We start from the raw sequence: 16,576 nt of genomic DNA, 5'->3' as shown, positions 1-16,576 counted from the left end.
TATATATATATATATATATATATATATATATATATATATATATATATATATATATATACACACATATTGTTGACTAAATGCCAAAAAAGTGTCAGATACGTCATCTGTATTCATACGACACATTCACTGATGAGATGCGCAGTGGCCCCAGACATATTTGGACACTTAAGCCACGCTTATAAATATATGAACGTTTTTTGTATTAGATAAACAATCATTAAAAACATTGACATTGCAAGCAAATGGCACAAGTGCTTTTCTCAGAACTTATGCTGTGCTGTTTTTCTTTAAAACAAGTGATGTTTTGGTTTGAATTTTCTTTTCATACATGCATATAATGTACGTGCCATACATTTCCAAATGTTTTCTTTTCTTTTGCTTATTGTAGGAACACTGTATCACTGTAATTTGCTGATATTGAGGCTTCATCATTGTAATGCACTTGTTTTGATTACTATGATTAAATGGATGAGGTACGTATTTCACAGAAAATGTTCTCTTTCTTTGGCTCAACCGCGCTATCCGTTACATCACGCTCACGCTGTTCAGGAGTTTGTTTTTCAGATCGGATCGGTAGAAGGGGACTGTCAGAACTATTTTTTTGGACGTGATCAAATGAGGTATGTGTTGAGGCGATGGGTGTCATTTTTTGACATTTGCATTGGTTGCTATAGTAATGCGGGATTCAACACATTCAACGTTGATTCAAGTGAAGGGACTTCTTCTGTAACAAGTTTATGCAAGCTGGCAGTATGAAGAGAACTGTCACACTGGAAATCTATCCTCTGTTATGATCATCAGAGTCTAGCAGTGCAAGGAATAGATGGTATATGCTGTTTATTTGGTGTTGCTATATACATATAGTATACATATGTATGTACTTGTGTAGTGGATGAAATACTATGCGCACAAATGAATGGTTTCCTCAAATATGAAAATTAATTCACCCACGTCATTCAAGGTGCAGAGTTTGTTTCGTCATAAAAACAGGTTTGGAGAACTTTTGCATTGGATTCACTAATATGAATGGGTGCCGTCAGAATGAGAGTCCAAACGGCTGATAAAAACAATATAACTATTAATAATCCAAATGACTCCATTCCATCAATCAATGTCTTGTGAAGTGAATAGCATGTTTGTATAAGGACCAAAACTCAAAATTAAGGTGTTTTTTTATTTTAAAAAAGTTGCTAATGGGCAAAATACACGTCCATCTTAAAGTGTAATAATACTTCTTTCTCCTGCTCTTGCATCAAAACCCACCAACACATTTTTAAACTGTTTTTGCATGTAAAAAGTGTTTGATCTGTTCAAATTTCTCTTCTGATTCAGACAAGATGACTTTCCCTGCATTATGGCAATTTAATGGAAGCAGAACTTGTGTTTTAGCCAGAAGCAATGTCTTGATGGATTTGTGTCTTTTAGACACGCAGCTTTTTGCTTCACAAGATGTTACAGTGATGGACTGGAGTTGCGCAGATTACTTGTGAATTATTCTGTGTTTATCAGCTGTTTGAGCTCTCGTACCGACGGCACCCATTCACTGCAGAGGATCCATTGGTGAGCAATTCATGAAATGCTACATTTCCTCGAATATTTTTCTCATGAGGAACTCGTATGTAACTCAGACGGCCTGAGCATGAGTATATTTTCATTTAAGGGTGAAATATTACTATTACTTTCACATAAACCAGCTTAAAAAAATGCAAAAAAAAAAAAAAAAACAGTATAACAATAAAATTGTACCTGGTTTCATTTGAATAGCAATGAATTCAATTCAGTGGCTCATCTTGTTTTACACATCACAAGCAGTCTGGTTTAGATCTCCATGTTAAACCCGAAAGCGCTTATAAAGTATACTCAGTTTATTTATTTTTGTAATATGTAACTACTACTTGTAGTTGGCATCGCTTTATAGATCTCAAACACTATGAAAACACAGCACTAAAAGAAGAGGCATGTGTCTTGTTGAAGCCAGTTTAACATTTAATCATGTTTAAGGTCATCTTTGCACAAAGAATTCAAATAAAAACAATATACAGTAAGCATCGTTTAAGAAGTGCCTTGCTGTTCTAGAGGTACATGAAGATTTTTCATAATACCTTGACTTGTAAGTGGACAAAAACAGGAATCATTCTGAAACCAAAAGCATTCTTAAAAATGTGTTTCGTAAAATGTTAGGAGCTGTACGTTCCTTTAAATGCAACAGCATGTTACACTTCTGCAGAATGCTTCTCGTTCTCAGACTGATAGATCTCCGAACAACACCATATGGCGCTGCAGTATTTATGGCCACTGAAAGAGTTTCTTTCATTTATTCCATCAAGAGTCTCTCTGCCTCCCCCAAAGCTCTCTCCATTTCCTCCACGTCCAGAGTGAACAATGCCCTCTCCTGCTGGAGCTTTTCATGTGCTTCCGTCAGGTCCCTCATGATGTTCTGCACTTCCTACAAGCATTCACAGAGGAGCAAACAGAGACTGACAAAACCCTCGCCGAAGCCGTTTTAGGTCATGCCATATTCCAGTAGTTTTGGAGAGGCGCACTCAATAACATTTAGAAGGATTAGAACATTTCAAATTAATATTTTATCAGCTGTGGACCTGGCGTTATGATTAATTATACAGCCTCTAGCCCAGCAGAGCAGAATGTGTGTAATTTCATCCTCATATAAATCAGTCTTAGTGAAACATTTGTATTAATGTCTGGTCAGTGCCGCAGGACATTCAAATCAGGATAAATAACCCAGTATTTTTGAATATTAAAAAATAAAAATAAAACCCACGCTGATACTCACTAGTAAATTCGCTTCGTGATCTTGTGCCGTCTCGCCAAACAGTTTCAGCTCAGTCAGCAGATTTTGAGAAACCATCTACCAGTAGAAAAAACAAAATGGATAGTAAAGTAATAATTAATTGAGAGTCAGTTTCCCATAGGAAATTAGCCCTGCAGCAAACAACACTGTCAGGATGGATCCTGCTATAGACCAGAATTAGACTTTGTTTGTGTTTCAGGTTGCAGTCTTCTACACCTTTCTCCACATAATAGTAATCAGACCCTAAAAGGTGTTGGTGTGACTGTACAATATGGCTGATTATAAAATCAATCCCTATTATATGTCCCTGCAGTGACCACGGGTCCAGTCATTAACATCTCATGTTTTCTAAAGTCAAAGATTTAAAATATATACATTATTATTGTTTACTATTACTTTTGTTTCCTTTTTGAAATATTAATTTACATTTTTGTATTTAAATTAATATTTAAACACGTTTTCTTTAATATATACTTAAATGTGTTTATATTACATAAAACTAAATATAAACATCATATGAAAGTATACAAATATAGGGAGAAAACTTGTTACCATAACTTCTTTCCTTTGTTCTTCCTTCTGTTGAGCTGTCTGGCCCAACTTTTCCCCTGAAACTGAATTTGATGTGGTTTAGAGTGCAATACATTTCACACGTGTCAATCCAATCCAACAGTTAAAATAAATTATAACCTGGGTCAAGGCTTTCTGCAACAAGGAGGACATGACAGTCTCGCAGCTGTTTTTGTATTTCGCGATTTTCTTCTTGGAGGTCTGTGCACCGCTGCTCCAGGCCAGTCACAGTTCCCTTAAGAAACATGAAAAACAAATCTATTTGACTCTAGTGACCACAACAACTGTTCTATCACTCTACACCATAAAACAGTTATTGTATTTGAGGAGAACACTACATCAATGATTAGTCTAGTCACCTTCATTTCCTCAAGCTGTCTCTGCAGGTCTTCTTTTGTTGAAGTCAGGACTCTGTTCTGCTCCCTTATATCATTCTGTTGCCCATATCTTGTAGATGGCCTGAAAAAAAAAATCAAAGTAGTAATCATTTACATTTTTAAACGGACTAGACCAGGGATCACCAAACTTGATCCTGGAGGGCCAGTGTCCTGCAGAGTTTAGCTCCATCTTGCCTCAACGTTCCTGTCTGGTAGTTTCAAGCGTACTTAAGACCTTGATTAGCTGGTTCAGGTGATTACGGTTAGACACGAGTCTGGGGACTCCTGGACTAAACAGTAGTATCACACCAGCAAAACAACACTTTTATTTCATCATATTTATTAACTTCACAAGTACATTGGTACTTACACTTTCAAAGATCTGTACTGGTTTTTCCTATAAAAAACAAAAAAAAAAAAGAATATTATGCTTATATATTAAAAAAAATGGTGTTTTCACAGTAAAAAAAAAAATTGACCCCGTCTGTGAAAACCCAGCAAAAGTCTAAATGATTAATATTAAAGTATGGCCATGTCAAAGATGAAAAATTATATTGAAATAGATTTTTTATTATTATATTATTAGATTGTGAGACTTTAACCTGAATTTCACAGACAGGGTGACATATTTGAAGGATTTTTAACAAAAATACCCACTTGTTTTCTGTGTCGTTCTTGACATGTGCAGCTCTGGATGCCAGGCTGGGCTGTGCAGGAATCCCCGTGTCTTTTATCTGAACTCTTTTCATGTCTGAATGCAGCTTTCTGTAGACACAACCAATTACTGCGATAATGTTCAAGCAAAATACCGAATTAACTGCAACGTTGCCGGTCTGAATTACATTACCACCATATATATATATATATATATATATATATATATATATATATATATATATATATATATATATATATATAATGTTTTCTTGATTTCAGCATTTTCATATAATAGTATAAAATCGCATCATCTTATAAAATCGCATCAACATCATATGTCGCTCAAGTCAACTGACCAGTTTTCTCTCCATATATGCAAAGCCATTTTTAACTAAAAGATCTCAAAACGAAAATCAAAATGCCTAAAATTACTTTAAAATACAGCACGACTGTATAATAAACTTACCACACCAAGCTAAAACGGATCAGTAGATAGACGTTTTAAAAGTCCCGATTTAATTCAGCGCCATGAATTTTCAAAATAAATAACGTCACTTCCGCCTCCTTTGCAAATCCGGATCAGTGGTTTAAACTGAAATTTGCACGTGACGTTGAAACGAAATTCCTGTATATAAAATATTCGCATATGGTTGTACGATTCTTCAGTTAATAATACTTGCAACCAAAGAACTACATGGTGTCTTTTTTCATGTTTTATTTAAACCGCTATAATAATTCTCCGCTCCACTAGAGGGCGCGAGGGGAACACGTCACGTGTAAAGTCACGGAAAGTGCCGCGAGAAAGAGACGAGGCGGTTGAGTTCAAATTTTACGAAGAAAAAAGACAAGCAGCGAATGGAGGGAAATTAAGTTTAGGTATTGCGTGTTGCAATTTATTTCATTCAACTGAAAAATTGGATTTCATGAAAGTAATACATGTTTAAAGAGATTGAAATGCCGAGAGCTGTTTGTTTTCTTCAGTATAATAATACTGTTGTTGTTGCTATGAGCTAACGTATGTCTAGTCTGACAGTCAGAGCTCACTGACTGAAACAAAACACCCCTGAGGAAATACAGACGTGTTACTATAATGTAGAAAAGGTTTAGAGTAATTTTAACATACTACCTTAAACGTTTCAGTTATTTTATTTTTTACATTTCAGATATAGTGTTCCTCGCTTGTATTTTTTTTAAGCTTTTGTGAGCTGTATCACTCAGATCAACTGAAGATGGAGCAGCTGAATTTAGGGTAAGTTGATCTCTTATAGTGCACTTTATTTATTCATTTAGCTAGTAACTTTAGGAGTCATGTGGACCGAGTCGACAAGCAGCTTTGGATGAATAATGCAATCTTACACTTATTGATTGTGTATAAATGTTTGAGTTGGTCTGCGCATTTACAAAACGTTCCAGTGTCCTTTTATGCGTTTCACTGACTTAAGCTCTAGACAGATTTTCAGTTAACGTTTTGATAACGTTTTTGATAATGTCAGAACTGTTGTTTTTGTAATTATGACATAACCTAAATTTTTTTCATAGAACATTAATCGTTTAGGCTTTAGTAGCCTTTTTATAATGACTGATTATTAGATTTCTTACGTTTATAATGACTGTGTAAATAAGCATACATAAGATTTTTTTTTTTTATCATTTAGTTATTTTCATACATTGACTTAATACAAAATAAACTTTCTTTTTGGGCTTGTAAAATTGATTTCAATGTTTTAAATTTTCATTAGATTAAAGCATTTGATAAATAGTTACATTTTATGTGATGTGATGTAATAAATATCCATGTTTTATAAGTAAGTAAGTTTTCTTTCCAGGTAAGTTACACAATATGTTATTTTAAAAAAAAAAACTTATTTTTTCAGCAATGAGGCGGTAAAATCCTCAAAAAGAAGACTGTCTTCGGTATGTATTTATTATGTTACTAAAGATATATAAATAAATTCAATATCTTTTACATACTAGTTTAGCATGAATATATTCTCAGTAATGGAAGAATGTTAACAAATGATAGCTTCTTAGGTGTCCTACTGATATTCACTTCTTTACAGTCTGCAAGAAATGTTGAGCTTTTTCTTCTAAATTTTACTCAATTTCAAAATGTCTCAAGACATAATATACTGCCTCTTGATTGTCCCCTGACAGATTTTAAAAGCTACTCGAACATCTATGAAAATACATGGAGCTGAGCAAGAAGAACAAAAGGTGATTAAGTTACTGAGTCTTTTAAATATAATTTGTTGTTGTTTACTTACATTAAAAATATGTTTTTTTTGTTTTGTTTTTTTATACAGGAGGAAATTGTCAAGCCTGTTGAGAAGAAAAGGAATTCACGAAGAGTGAGTTTTGCCACAACAAATAATGTTCGAGTCTTTACCAAGTAAGTGCAATGATTTTGACCAATTTATTAGAAGATACAAACATAAATTGCATATGTAGATAATTCATTTATGATATTTCACAGTGATGCAAAGAGTGAATCTCCTGTTCTAGCATCTATTCAAAACACACAAGTTGGTAAGCAGTTGATTTGTTTTTAACATGTTACCTGAGTTCATGGTTAAGGATTATGTGTACCAGTTCTCTCAAATAAAAAGCATAAAATATTTCTGTTGCATGCATAAAAAAATGTGCACTGTTTTTTTTTTTTTATTTACTTCTCTTTTTTGTTAAATTCAGGAGGAGACAGACCAAATGAAAAGTAAGTTATGACTTTTTTTTTTCCCTCAAATTGTTCAAGGTAGACATCTTTAGCTGCTTTTCTACTGTTCAGCCAAAATGCTTTCCCTGCTCAATCTTTCTAATGTTAAATCAGTACTGTATGATTTTATTTAATTTTTTTGTATCGATCTTTCTTTTCTCCCTCTAATGACAGGATTCTGTGTTTTGTGGATGAGGGAAGTCACCAAATCAAAGGTAATCTTTTCATGAAAAAGATGTCAAACTTTGTTGACCAAATGAAACATTGTTCTCCTATTTTGTTCACAGTGCAAGTGGTTTCAAAATGGGATGTTCACTGTACCACAATCTACTGATCTCATGAATGTATTTACATGCATCTACATGCATGGTTTTCAACAGTGAACCACTAAACATCTCCATTTTTTTCAGGCCTAGATACATTGTTGAACACTCCTCTTTATCTGTCCCAGCATAAGGCAAGTACTACTCTAGAACTGGAAAAGCAAAAATATTATGTATTTCTTTGAGATGCTTGATGAAAATATGCATGCTACCATTGACATTTAATTTGCAGTGTTTGAATACACAAAGCGTGACTGTCAGTTACTGCATTTAGTATTTCTATATTTTGTATTTATTTGTCATTGATGCACACCATGTTTTGACATACAATGATTATTTTGACCTTTCTCTCTCAATTTGTAGGAGAATTTTTTCTCTGATCCAGTCTTGCAAGATGACTGTGTGGATAGAACAATGCTGCTCGGAGACGATACTGGATGCATGGATATTACTCAGAGTCACACAATTACAATTGATAAGGATTATGAATTTGAAGAAGAAACAAACCCAAGTCAGAAGGGTTTGCCACATGAAGCAAAAGCAGAGAGGAAAAATGCTGCCAATGACTCAGACTTCAGTGCTTTTCTTGCCAGTATGAGCTTACCCACTGTAAATACCATTAAGCCCCACTCTTCAGAAAATCAGCTTGGTAATATCTTCTGTTCAGCCAATACAAGCACATCAGATGTTGATAAAGAGAATCACTTGCCAGTTAAGCAACATCCAGGTGGCAAGGGAAACCCGCAACAACCTCGAGGACTTCAGCGAAGGCGTTCTCGTATTGGAATTGTTGAAGAAAATGGTATAGAGACAACCAAGAGTCACACTGTTGTAACTGAAAACATAGGTAATGCTGAGCTGTTCACACCCTCTGTTTCTGTAAATCAAAGAGGTGTTTCATTCATGACATCTGCCTTTTCGAACATCCCAGATGACATGGAGCTCACTTTGAGCCAGACTGCTGCAATCAATGTTAAAGTTACAGGAAATATCATTTGTGATGTCCAGGCTCCTCTGGAGCACAATAGATCCCATAATTTCTCTGAGGACAGTGATACAATGGAAGTGACAAGGGCATTCAATGTTTCTGTTCGTGAAAAAGACTACACAATGAGCATGAAGGAGCAAGCTCAGTCTTCAGTTCCCACAGTAAGAAGGATGTCCTCCTTTAATATGATTGGAAATGCAGAGACAGCAGATCATAATAAAGCTGGTCATTTACAGACCAATTTCTCAATAGCCCAGACAACTAATTCCGATGATATGGAAATGACGGGAACATTTGATGTATCTGTTAGAGAAAAAGACACAACAAGTGAGCCAGCTCATCCTCCAGGTGCCAAAGTAAGCAAGATGTCTACTTTTGATTCTTTTGAAAATGTAGATATGGTGGATCGAAACAAATCTACGAACAACTTTATAGCTCCAACTGCTACTACTGACGATATGGAGATGACACAGTGCCATACTATTGTTCTCAATGACAAACAGACAAGTGAAAACCAGCAATTCAGCAACACAAGGAATAGTTTGCCTCTTGTACCTTTATCCAGATCTATTCGAGAAGATCAGCATACAGGCAATATGAAGAAGGACGTCCCGCATCCAGTTCCCAGAGTAAGCAAGATGCCCTGCTTTGATTTAGTTGGAGGAGGATTGATAATGAATCCCATCAAATCAGACCACCTCCCAATAGCCCAAATTGCAAATTCTGATGAGATGGAGATAACACAGTGTCAAACAATTTTTCTTGAGGCCGAGCAGGTCAATGGAGACAAGCCATTCAGCAACACAAGGAATAGTTTGCCCCTTGTGCCTTTATCCAGATCTGTTCGAGAAGATCGGCATACAGGCAATATCAAGAACGAAGCTCTGCATCCAGTTTCCAGAGTAAATAAGATGCCCTGCTTTGATTTAGTTGGAGAAGAATTGATAATGAATCCCATCAAATCAGACCACCTCTCAATAACCCAAACTGCAAATTCAGATGAGATGGAGATGACACAGTGTCAAACTATTTTTCTCGATGCCAAGCAGGTCAATGGAGACAAACCTTTAAACAACTCAAGAAAGAATTGGCCTGGTACATCGGTATCTGGACCTGATTGCAGTGATGGAATGGACATGACTCAAGCATTCACAGGGCGTATAATCCATAATGCTTTTCCAGCCTCCAAGAAGAAAAGAGGTCAAAGCATTCTGATGCCTGCTACAACTACATTAGCTCAACATAATGATAGTGACTGTATAGACTTCACATGCCAAACAAATACTTATGATAGTATTTCAACCCCAAGTCCTGATGAAATGGAATTGACCGGTTGCACCACTATTAATATTGATTCGAACCGTACCTGGCTAGGGAGTGCTGTGGACCTCACTGGTGCAAGAAGAGCAACATTCTCTGCTAATCAAACAATCACTATGGTTGAACCTATGGAGATGACTGAGGTACCCATGGCACCAGTTAGTGAGCAAAAATATAAAGCTTTTATGTCTCAAAGAAAGTCAGGAGTAAGAATGATGCCCTTGGTGTGTGATCCTGAAAATACTGAAGCTGATAAGCGTCAGACTGATTTCTCCAACCATGATGACATGGACATGACACAATGCCAGACTGTTGTGCTTGAGGCTGAAAACTGCAAGAAGGCCAAACTATTCAGTAATTCCAGGAAGAGTCTGAACCTTGTATCTACATCCTTCAGTCCTGATGTTGACAGTATGGAGATAACCCAGGCACTCACTGGCAATATCGTGTTAAAAAGCTTTGCATCCAGAGAGGAAAGTAAGCATGAGAGAAATCTGTTGCCTGTAGCACAAAGTTGTCAAATACAGGATGAGTCTGACTGCATGGAAATGACATGTCAAGCCAGTGCATCAAATCTAGCTATTCCCTGTGTTGATGATGAAATGGAACTAACAGGATGCAACACGATTGCAATTGACTCAAAAAACACATTGGCAGCAAGTGCTACAGAGATCAAAGTGCATGACAGTGCACTTTGGGCGTCAACATCTGTTTCTAGATCCGCCGTGTCAAGTGAAGAACAAAATGTAGTGAGTGAACCTGCCAAGTGTGCTATTAACCACGTCTTCCCCTCAAAACACTTTTTTGATCTTAATGGCAAAAACATTAAATGCAACAACACAGAGACAATATCCTGTGGCCCAGCCATCATGCAATTGGAAAAAAATTGCAAAATGGCACATCCAAGCAATGTGTTGACTGATGAAGACAGTGATATGCAAGTTACAAAGGTCCTTACAATGCCCATTGAAATTGAGCAGAGTGTTTCTTTTAATGAAGAAGCACAGATAAAGACTTTTTGTGGCTCTGGAAAAGAAGAGGGTCAAGCACCTTGGCCTAACAAGGAACAAAGTACAGGTTCAGTCCAACTTGAAGGTTCCTCCTCAAATGAGTCTGCAGTTGATTCCTTCATTATAGAAGAGCAGCAACATGCAAAAGCAAGACGAAGAAGTTTAGCTGACTTTCAAACGGAGCTTCGCAACATGTCAAGGCGTATCCAGGAAGAGCAAAATGTGATAACAGGAAGCACAACTGCACCTCTGCCTTCATGTTGCCTCCCTGAGAATTCCCTTAAAGAGCAGTGTGAAATTTCCAAAGAGCTAACTTCAAATGCCACACCTAAAGTCAAGCAAATAAATAAATCTGTTCATGAGAAGACCACACCTTTTAGTCTCAAAAAGACGGCATTTTCATCAAGGTTGTCTTTGTGTGGTATTGTACCAAAACTACCGAAACGAGCTACAACTGCAACTCCTAACAAAACTGTGACCATAAGTAGTTATGATTTACAGTCTCTTCAACTAGAGAAACATTTTGATGTTGCTGTAAAAAATGGCAACTGCGAAACAGTCAATATTAATGATGAAGAGTTCCCTGAAATGAGCAGCGAAGAAGACTTGTCCAAGAGTCTTGAAAATTGGCCAAATAACAAGGAAGATGAACTGGATGGTTCTTTGGTTGTACCCAAGTATGAAGAGCCTTTGGAGAATGAGGTGTTTGAAACAGACACAAGCGCTAGTCCTTGTTTTAAAAGGCCACATTCAGAGGAAGACTCTATTACAGCAGAACAAACCAAGAAAGTCTGTGTTTCTGACATGGTAGGCACAAAATGTTAATAATTTTTCCTTTAATACTTTGTTTGCTTGGTATTTCCTACTACACGCTTAGAGGATGTTCTGTAATAAAGTGTTAAGCGTGGGCTCCATTGTTGTGCATTATTATGCTAATGCCTAAGATTCTGTCTCCTCAGGGGCCTGACTGTCATGAAGCTGCCGTACAGTGGGAAGGTAATTTTACAAGGCATGCTGCTCAGAATCCCAGGGCAAAGACAATTGAAGATACAGGAGTGTCTGAATCCAGTGAGTTACTTGTGTCAGTTCTCAGACTCGGTGACATGCACTATGCAACACTGTTAAGAAGGTTTCACTGAGGTATATTCATAAAAGAAAATGTGATCTGCTTTACAGCTCTCAAATACTCACAGTTTGACTGCCATATGGATGGGACGCTGAATCAAGTATTTGATTTCAACAAGGTAGCATTATTACGCACACTCCCATTATGCCCTATGTTTAAAAGGATTTTTTTGTGTACTGCGTATCACTGTGGCTCATACTTAAGGGATTTAACAACCATAAATCTTACACTTCATCCAGTAACTCATGCCTTTTTGTAATTGCAAAATGCATGAATAATACTTTTAAATATGTGAATTGTTTAGTCAAAGTGTGCTTTGACCCCCTAACATGTTTTGCATGGAAAATAACAATTTATTACAATATGAAGGTATAGTTGTTTATCTCATTTCTTTACTTTCAGAAACTTGAGGACGGAAGCATCACAGTCAATGAATTCTTAAGCCACTTTGGCATCAACTTTGTTATCCACAGATCTAGACCAAGTGCTCTTCCTGACAGTGTAAGTGGTCTGGTTTTCTCTTGTTCTATTTGCAAACAAATAATGGTTGTAACGCATCGCTTTCCTTTTTCAGTGTAGAGCTGGAGAGACACGTACCATGGAGGATTTGCTCAAAGAGAAATACATATACCACCCCAAGCAGAGAGCATATGAGCAAGACTGTAAGAATCTCACAGAGATGGTAGAAAGGTGTGTACCAGTCTGGATTTGATAAAGCTGACAATAAAAACACTGTCACTGCATGTTTGTACGTGTGTGGGGATGTGTGCACTTTTTACTGACATTAATTATACATTTATATATAAAAAAAATGCATTATATTTCTTCATAGACTTAAAGAACAGATGCCTGAACAAGAGAAATCCCTGGGATGCATTAATGGAGCCCTTCAGCAAGAGTTATGTACTCTCTCTGAAGAGCAAGTATGTTGTTTTTATAGCCCTGGTCATCTTGTGTTAAGTCATTAAAATCACAACTTATATTGTTTGTCTTTGAGATGAAATCTTCATGTATATTTGTTTTCCTCAGTTAAAAAGCTTTGGCTCCAAGTTGAAAGAACGAAGAGTTTATTTTGGAAAAAGAAGCAAAGCACTTTCTCATGAAATGAAAAGAGACATTTACTCAGAGCTCATCAAAACGACACAGGTAAGAACCTTTTTTTTGTTGTTTTAACATGTTGATTTTGTTAAATAACTAATAATCTAATCTAAATAAATAAATTGTAGGAAATAGATTGGAGCACACTTTTATTTCTTTTGTGTGCATTTACTTTTAAAACAGGAATTAAGCAGGGAAATGAAGGACACAACCTCTTTAAATAATAAAGAAATAAATGTAAAATAATAGCCCTAATTCTTCATATACATCACAGCCATGAACATGATTTACTGTTACTAGAATTTAATTGGGTGCAATGCAAGTATATCTGTCATCAGTATTTTCAGTCTGTTTCTACAGAAGAAAAGGTTGTAATATTGGGTAGTGTTTGTCTGTTAAATGTTGATTTTGCAGAACTTTTAATTTTGTTAAATACACTAGTGCTAACCGACGCTGACTTATTTTATTCTTATCCACTGTCCATCTATATTTCCCCCCCAATATATTTAGGATGCAAAACAGAGTCTGATATCTAAAATCAAAGAGACGAATGAAATGATTGAAGACTTGGATGGATGCATTAATGATTTAGAAACTGGTAGGATTTCCTTCTTGTGTAGAGCATAAAGTACTAGATAATCTTATATTAATATTTGAAGCTAAATAACTTGCTGTACTTTTTCTGTACTAGAACTTGCATCTGTAGAGGCCATGATTATGGGAGATCATCTTGACGCTCCTCAGACCAGACCAGCCTTAAAAGCTAAGGAAGAGGGTAAGCGTGCTTCATTATTATAACATGTTATGAATCTGGTAAGGAAGATGTAATGTTTTGTCTGTTTTTTTTTTTCCTCTTTCTGTTTTTAGATTTGCAGAGACTTAACTCAGTTGTCACAGAAAAGGAGAGGTATCTTCTATCAGCACCACAGGAAATGATTCTATTGTTTTATTACATTTTATTTTCTTGCTGACTATTAAAATTCTGAACTTTTTAGGGAAATTGGTGAGTTGGATATTCAGCTAAGGTCTTTGGAGAGCCAACAGGAGAAGCTGCAAGGGGAATCCAGTAGCCTTAAGAATCATCTTGCAACCTTGAACAGGTAAATGTTTTTCCTTCAATCTAAAACCGATTGCAGCAGCACTTCGGCACCCTGTCTACACTGCAAGCGCAGCACACGAGTGACAATAACTGTAGAACTCCCCTATTATAATCAATTCAGCTGGTAAAAAGCAGCCAACAATACTACATTGCTCACTCTCTGTGAGCTTTGTTGATTATAATCGCTTGATAGCTTTTCTAGCACGCCACCTGACAAGCGAGCAGACATGACACTTCCATGCTCAACCCATGTGGTTTGCTAATTTTTATATTTGCTAAATACTACATGTTGCGTTCAGTATGTTTAGTATTATTGCTGTTATTTTACTTTACCTAGCATTCATATATGTATTGTGCTGAAGGTGTAATTTGTCTTTCAGTTTGAACGAGTGGCGTCTTGATGCGACAGATGAAAAGGGGGCTTTGTTTACCTTCCTTCACAAAACTGTACATCTGCAGGTGAACCTGCTAACACCTGCTGGTGAGTTGATTATCGCTACATAATTACTCCTAATGGTTTTTTGTCATTATTGTCATATAGTAGTATACAATATTCTCTTGCCTATTAGGAAAGGAATGGATGACTGAGGATGTGGAGCGAAATATAGATGTAAGCTTCCAGTTGCACCTGGATGGTAAGAAAACAACTTAAATTACATTTTTTATTTTATGTATTTATATTACATATAAATATTTGAATTCCCCTTCGTATGGATCTCCCGTCACACTTTTTTTTTCGTTCTTTTTTTTTAAGTGGAAAAGTCTGAGTCTCATGCAAGCATGGTCCACAAGTTACTTTCACTACACTATCATTTTCAAACTCAATGGACAAAGAGGTACCCAACAACCCAACATATACCAGAGGTAAACGTTTACACTACAAAGTAGAAGCATTCAGTCTTTAATATTTTGAGACATTGTTTTGCTACAAAGGTGTGCACTGTGCAAAATCTAGTCTAAATTATATATGACAAGATTAACTGTAAATGCTGTTGGATAATTTCTCAACAGCTGCTTCATGACATTAGTTTGGTGGTGGGCCGTCTCAGGCTCTTGGGCGAGGAGATTCATCGGCTGAAGAAGTGGGGACTGAAGCTCCGCATCTTGAAGATCAGCTGTTCAGACACACAGTACGTTACGCCTTTTACTAGCTTTTATTCATGCACTTTTCCTTGGCATGTTGAGCCGTGTTGCTTCTGTGGAGGTTTTTAACATTGTTAACCTATAAATCTCAAAATGAAGTTTCTGATGAAGACCTGCTTTCAGAAAAGTTTGCAACCGTAATGACAGATTAGTCAAACTGTAAGCGTCTGTTTTTGTTTTTCCTCCTTTAGAGTTCATGTCATCTTCTCAAGTCTGAAAGCGTTTGAAAAGTTTGAGTTAAGTCTGATGGTCACACCAGACTATCCCTTTGGGCCACTTCACATACAGGACTTCAAAAGTTATGTTGGGGATACAAGGTTCGAAAGCAATTAACATTTTTAGATCACAACAAGTTGAAATGTTGTTATCTGGCATTGTGAGTGGAGATAACATCACCTCTGTTAGACAGGATTGTTATTAGAAGGAAATATGAAGTCTCTAGGCAACGTTTAGTGAAGCACAACAGATTTAACAGTTTAAAGAAAAGTACAAAATATGAAAGTAATATTAATTATAACTCACTGTGTTGGACAGAAACCTTGTTTATGACTGGAGTCCTTCATAGCAGCAGTTCCCAGCCATGCTCCAGGAGGCCCCTCAACACTGCACATTTTGCATCTCTCCTTTGTCTAACACACCCATTTCAGGTCTTGGAGTCTATTAATGAACTGAAGATCTTAGTCAGGTGTGTTAAGGAGACATGCAGTGTAGAGGGGGCCCTCCAGGAACGTGGTTGGCAACCACTGCTTTATAGCACATTTTCCTATATACCACAGACTAATTTTCACTTCTGTACTGTAGATGAAATCCAGTTCACATTGGTTCTGATCCTGACAAAATGTATAATAAATCAAAGGCAGTTGTCTCAAGATAATTTATTAGCATGTGCTCCGTGGTACATTGAAATGGAAAATGACCAATAGCTACAGTGAAGTTCATTACTTCACTGTAAATTATTCACACTACATGTTTATTACGTTGATATTGAGTCTGTTTCATGCTTGCTGTCTTCTGTAGGTTGAGTCAAATCGAAGACATCATATCATCAGTCAAACCAGCCAAGAACTATCTGACAAAAGTCCTTAAGAACATTCATGATGACCTCCTGTGCTAAGATCCCAGGCCTCATTGTTTAATCTGTTCTTTACTGTCTTTTGTTTGTGTATATATTGATGTTTTTACATAATCAAATAAATAATTGAAGATGTAGCCAAAAACAACATGAAGTTTGCTGCATTCTTTACTTTTTTTAAGCCTGTTATGACTGGATCTTTGCTTCATGAATCCAGCTAATGGAATATGATGTAACTGAGCCTCAGATGCTACCGCTGATGGTAATTACA

At 36.4% G+C, this 16,576-nt stretch overlaps 2 protein-coding genes across 6 annotated transcripts; one reads left to right on the top strand and one right to left on the bottom strand.

The window, feature by feature from the left end:
* Positions 1-1,963: 1,963 nt before the first annotated feature.
* Positions 1,964-5,004, bottom strand: knstrn (kinetochore localized astrin (SPAG5) binding protein). Of its 3 annotated transcripts, none has more exons than XM_043247586.1 (8): positions 4,883-5,004; positions 4,417-4,524; positions 4,130-4,156; positions 3,742-3,841; positions 3,503-3,617; positions 3,365-3,426; positions 2,795-2,869; positions 1,964-2,446 (listed from the first exon to the last, which is right to left on the bottom strand). In XM_043247586.1, the coding sequence occupies exons 2-8, from the start codon at positions 4,506-4,508 to the stop codon at positions 2,315-2,317; spliced, it is 603 nt and encodes a 200-aa protein (XP_043103521.1). In that variant the 5' UTR covers positions 4,509-4,524; positions 4,883-5,004; the 3' UTR covers positions 1,964-2,314. The 3 variants fall into 3 exon arrangements, with proteins under 3 accessions (XP_043103521.1, XP_043103529.1, XP_043103538.1); XM_043247594.1 differs by having other exon boundaries at positions 4,417-4,543; positions 4,883-4,978; XM_043247603.1 differs by having other exon boundaries at positions 4,417-4,520; positions 4,883-4,971.
* Positions 5,005-5,179: 175 nt separating this feature from the next.
* knl1 (kinetochore scaffold 1) lies at positions 5,180-16,453 on the top strand. 3 transcript variants are annotated; one of them, XM_043247575.1, is made up of 27 exons: positions 5,183-5,292; positions 5,580-5,665; positions 6,291-6,330; positions 6,571-6,630; positions 6,720-6,805; positions 6,890-6,942; positions 7,105-7,126; positions 7,301-7,341; positions 7,537-7,583; positions 7,813-9,762; positions 10,039-11,574; positions 11,727-11,835; positions 11,944-12,011; positions 12,296-12,394; positions 12,468-12,583; positions 12,726-12,816; positions 12,923-13,039; positions 13,502-13,589; positions 13,683-13,766; positions 13,859-13,898; positions 13,987-14,091; positions 14,471-14,571; positions 14,660-14,725; positions 14,845-14,954; positions 15,102-15,220; positions 15,425-15,550; positions 16,251-16,453. In XM_043247575.1, exons 2-27 carry the CDS (start codon positions 5,646-5,648, stop codon positions 16,345-16,347), a joined length of 5,391 nt encoding a protein of 1,796 aa, XP_043103510.1. In that variant the 5' UTR covers positions 5,183-5,292; positions 5,580-5,645; the 3' UTR covers positions 16,348-16,453. The 3 variants fall into 3 exon arrangements, with proteins under 3 accessions (XP_043103500.1, XP_043103510.1, XP_043103493.1); XM_043247565.1 differs by having other exon boundaries at positions 5,180-5,292; positions 5,612-5,665; positions 7,813-11,574; XM_043247558.1 differs by having other exon boundaries at positions 7,813-11,574.
* Positions 16,454-16,576: the final 123 nt, after the last annotated feature.

Source organism: Puntigrus tetrazona, chromosome 1, assembly GCF_018831695.1.
Source record: "Puntigrus tetrazona isolate hp1 chromosome 1, ASM1883169v1, whole genome shotgun sequence".
Taxonomy (NCBI): Eukaryota; Metazoa; Chordata; class Actinopteri; order Cypriniformes; family Cyprinidae; genus Puntigrus; species Puntigrus tetrazona.
This window is presented reverse-complemented; position numbering and strand designations above follow the sequence as displayed.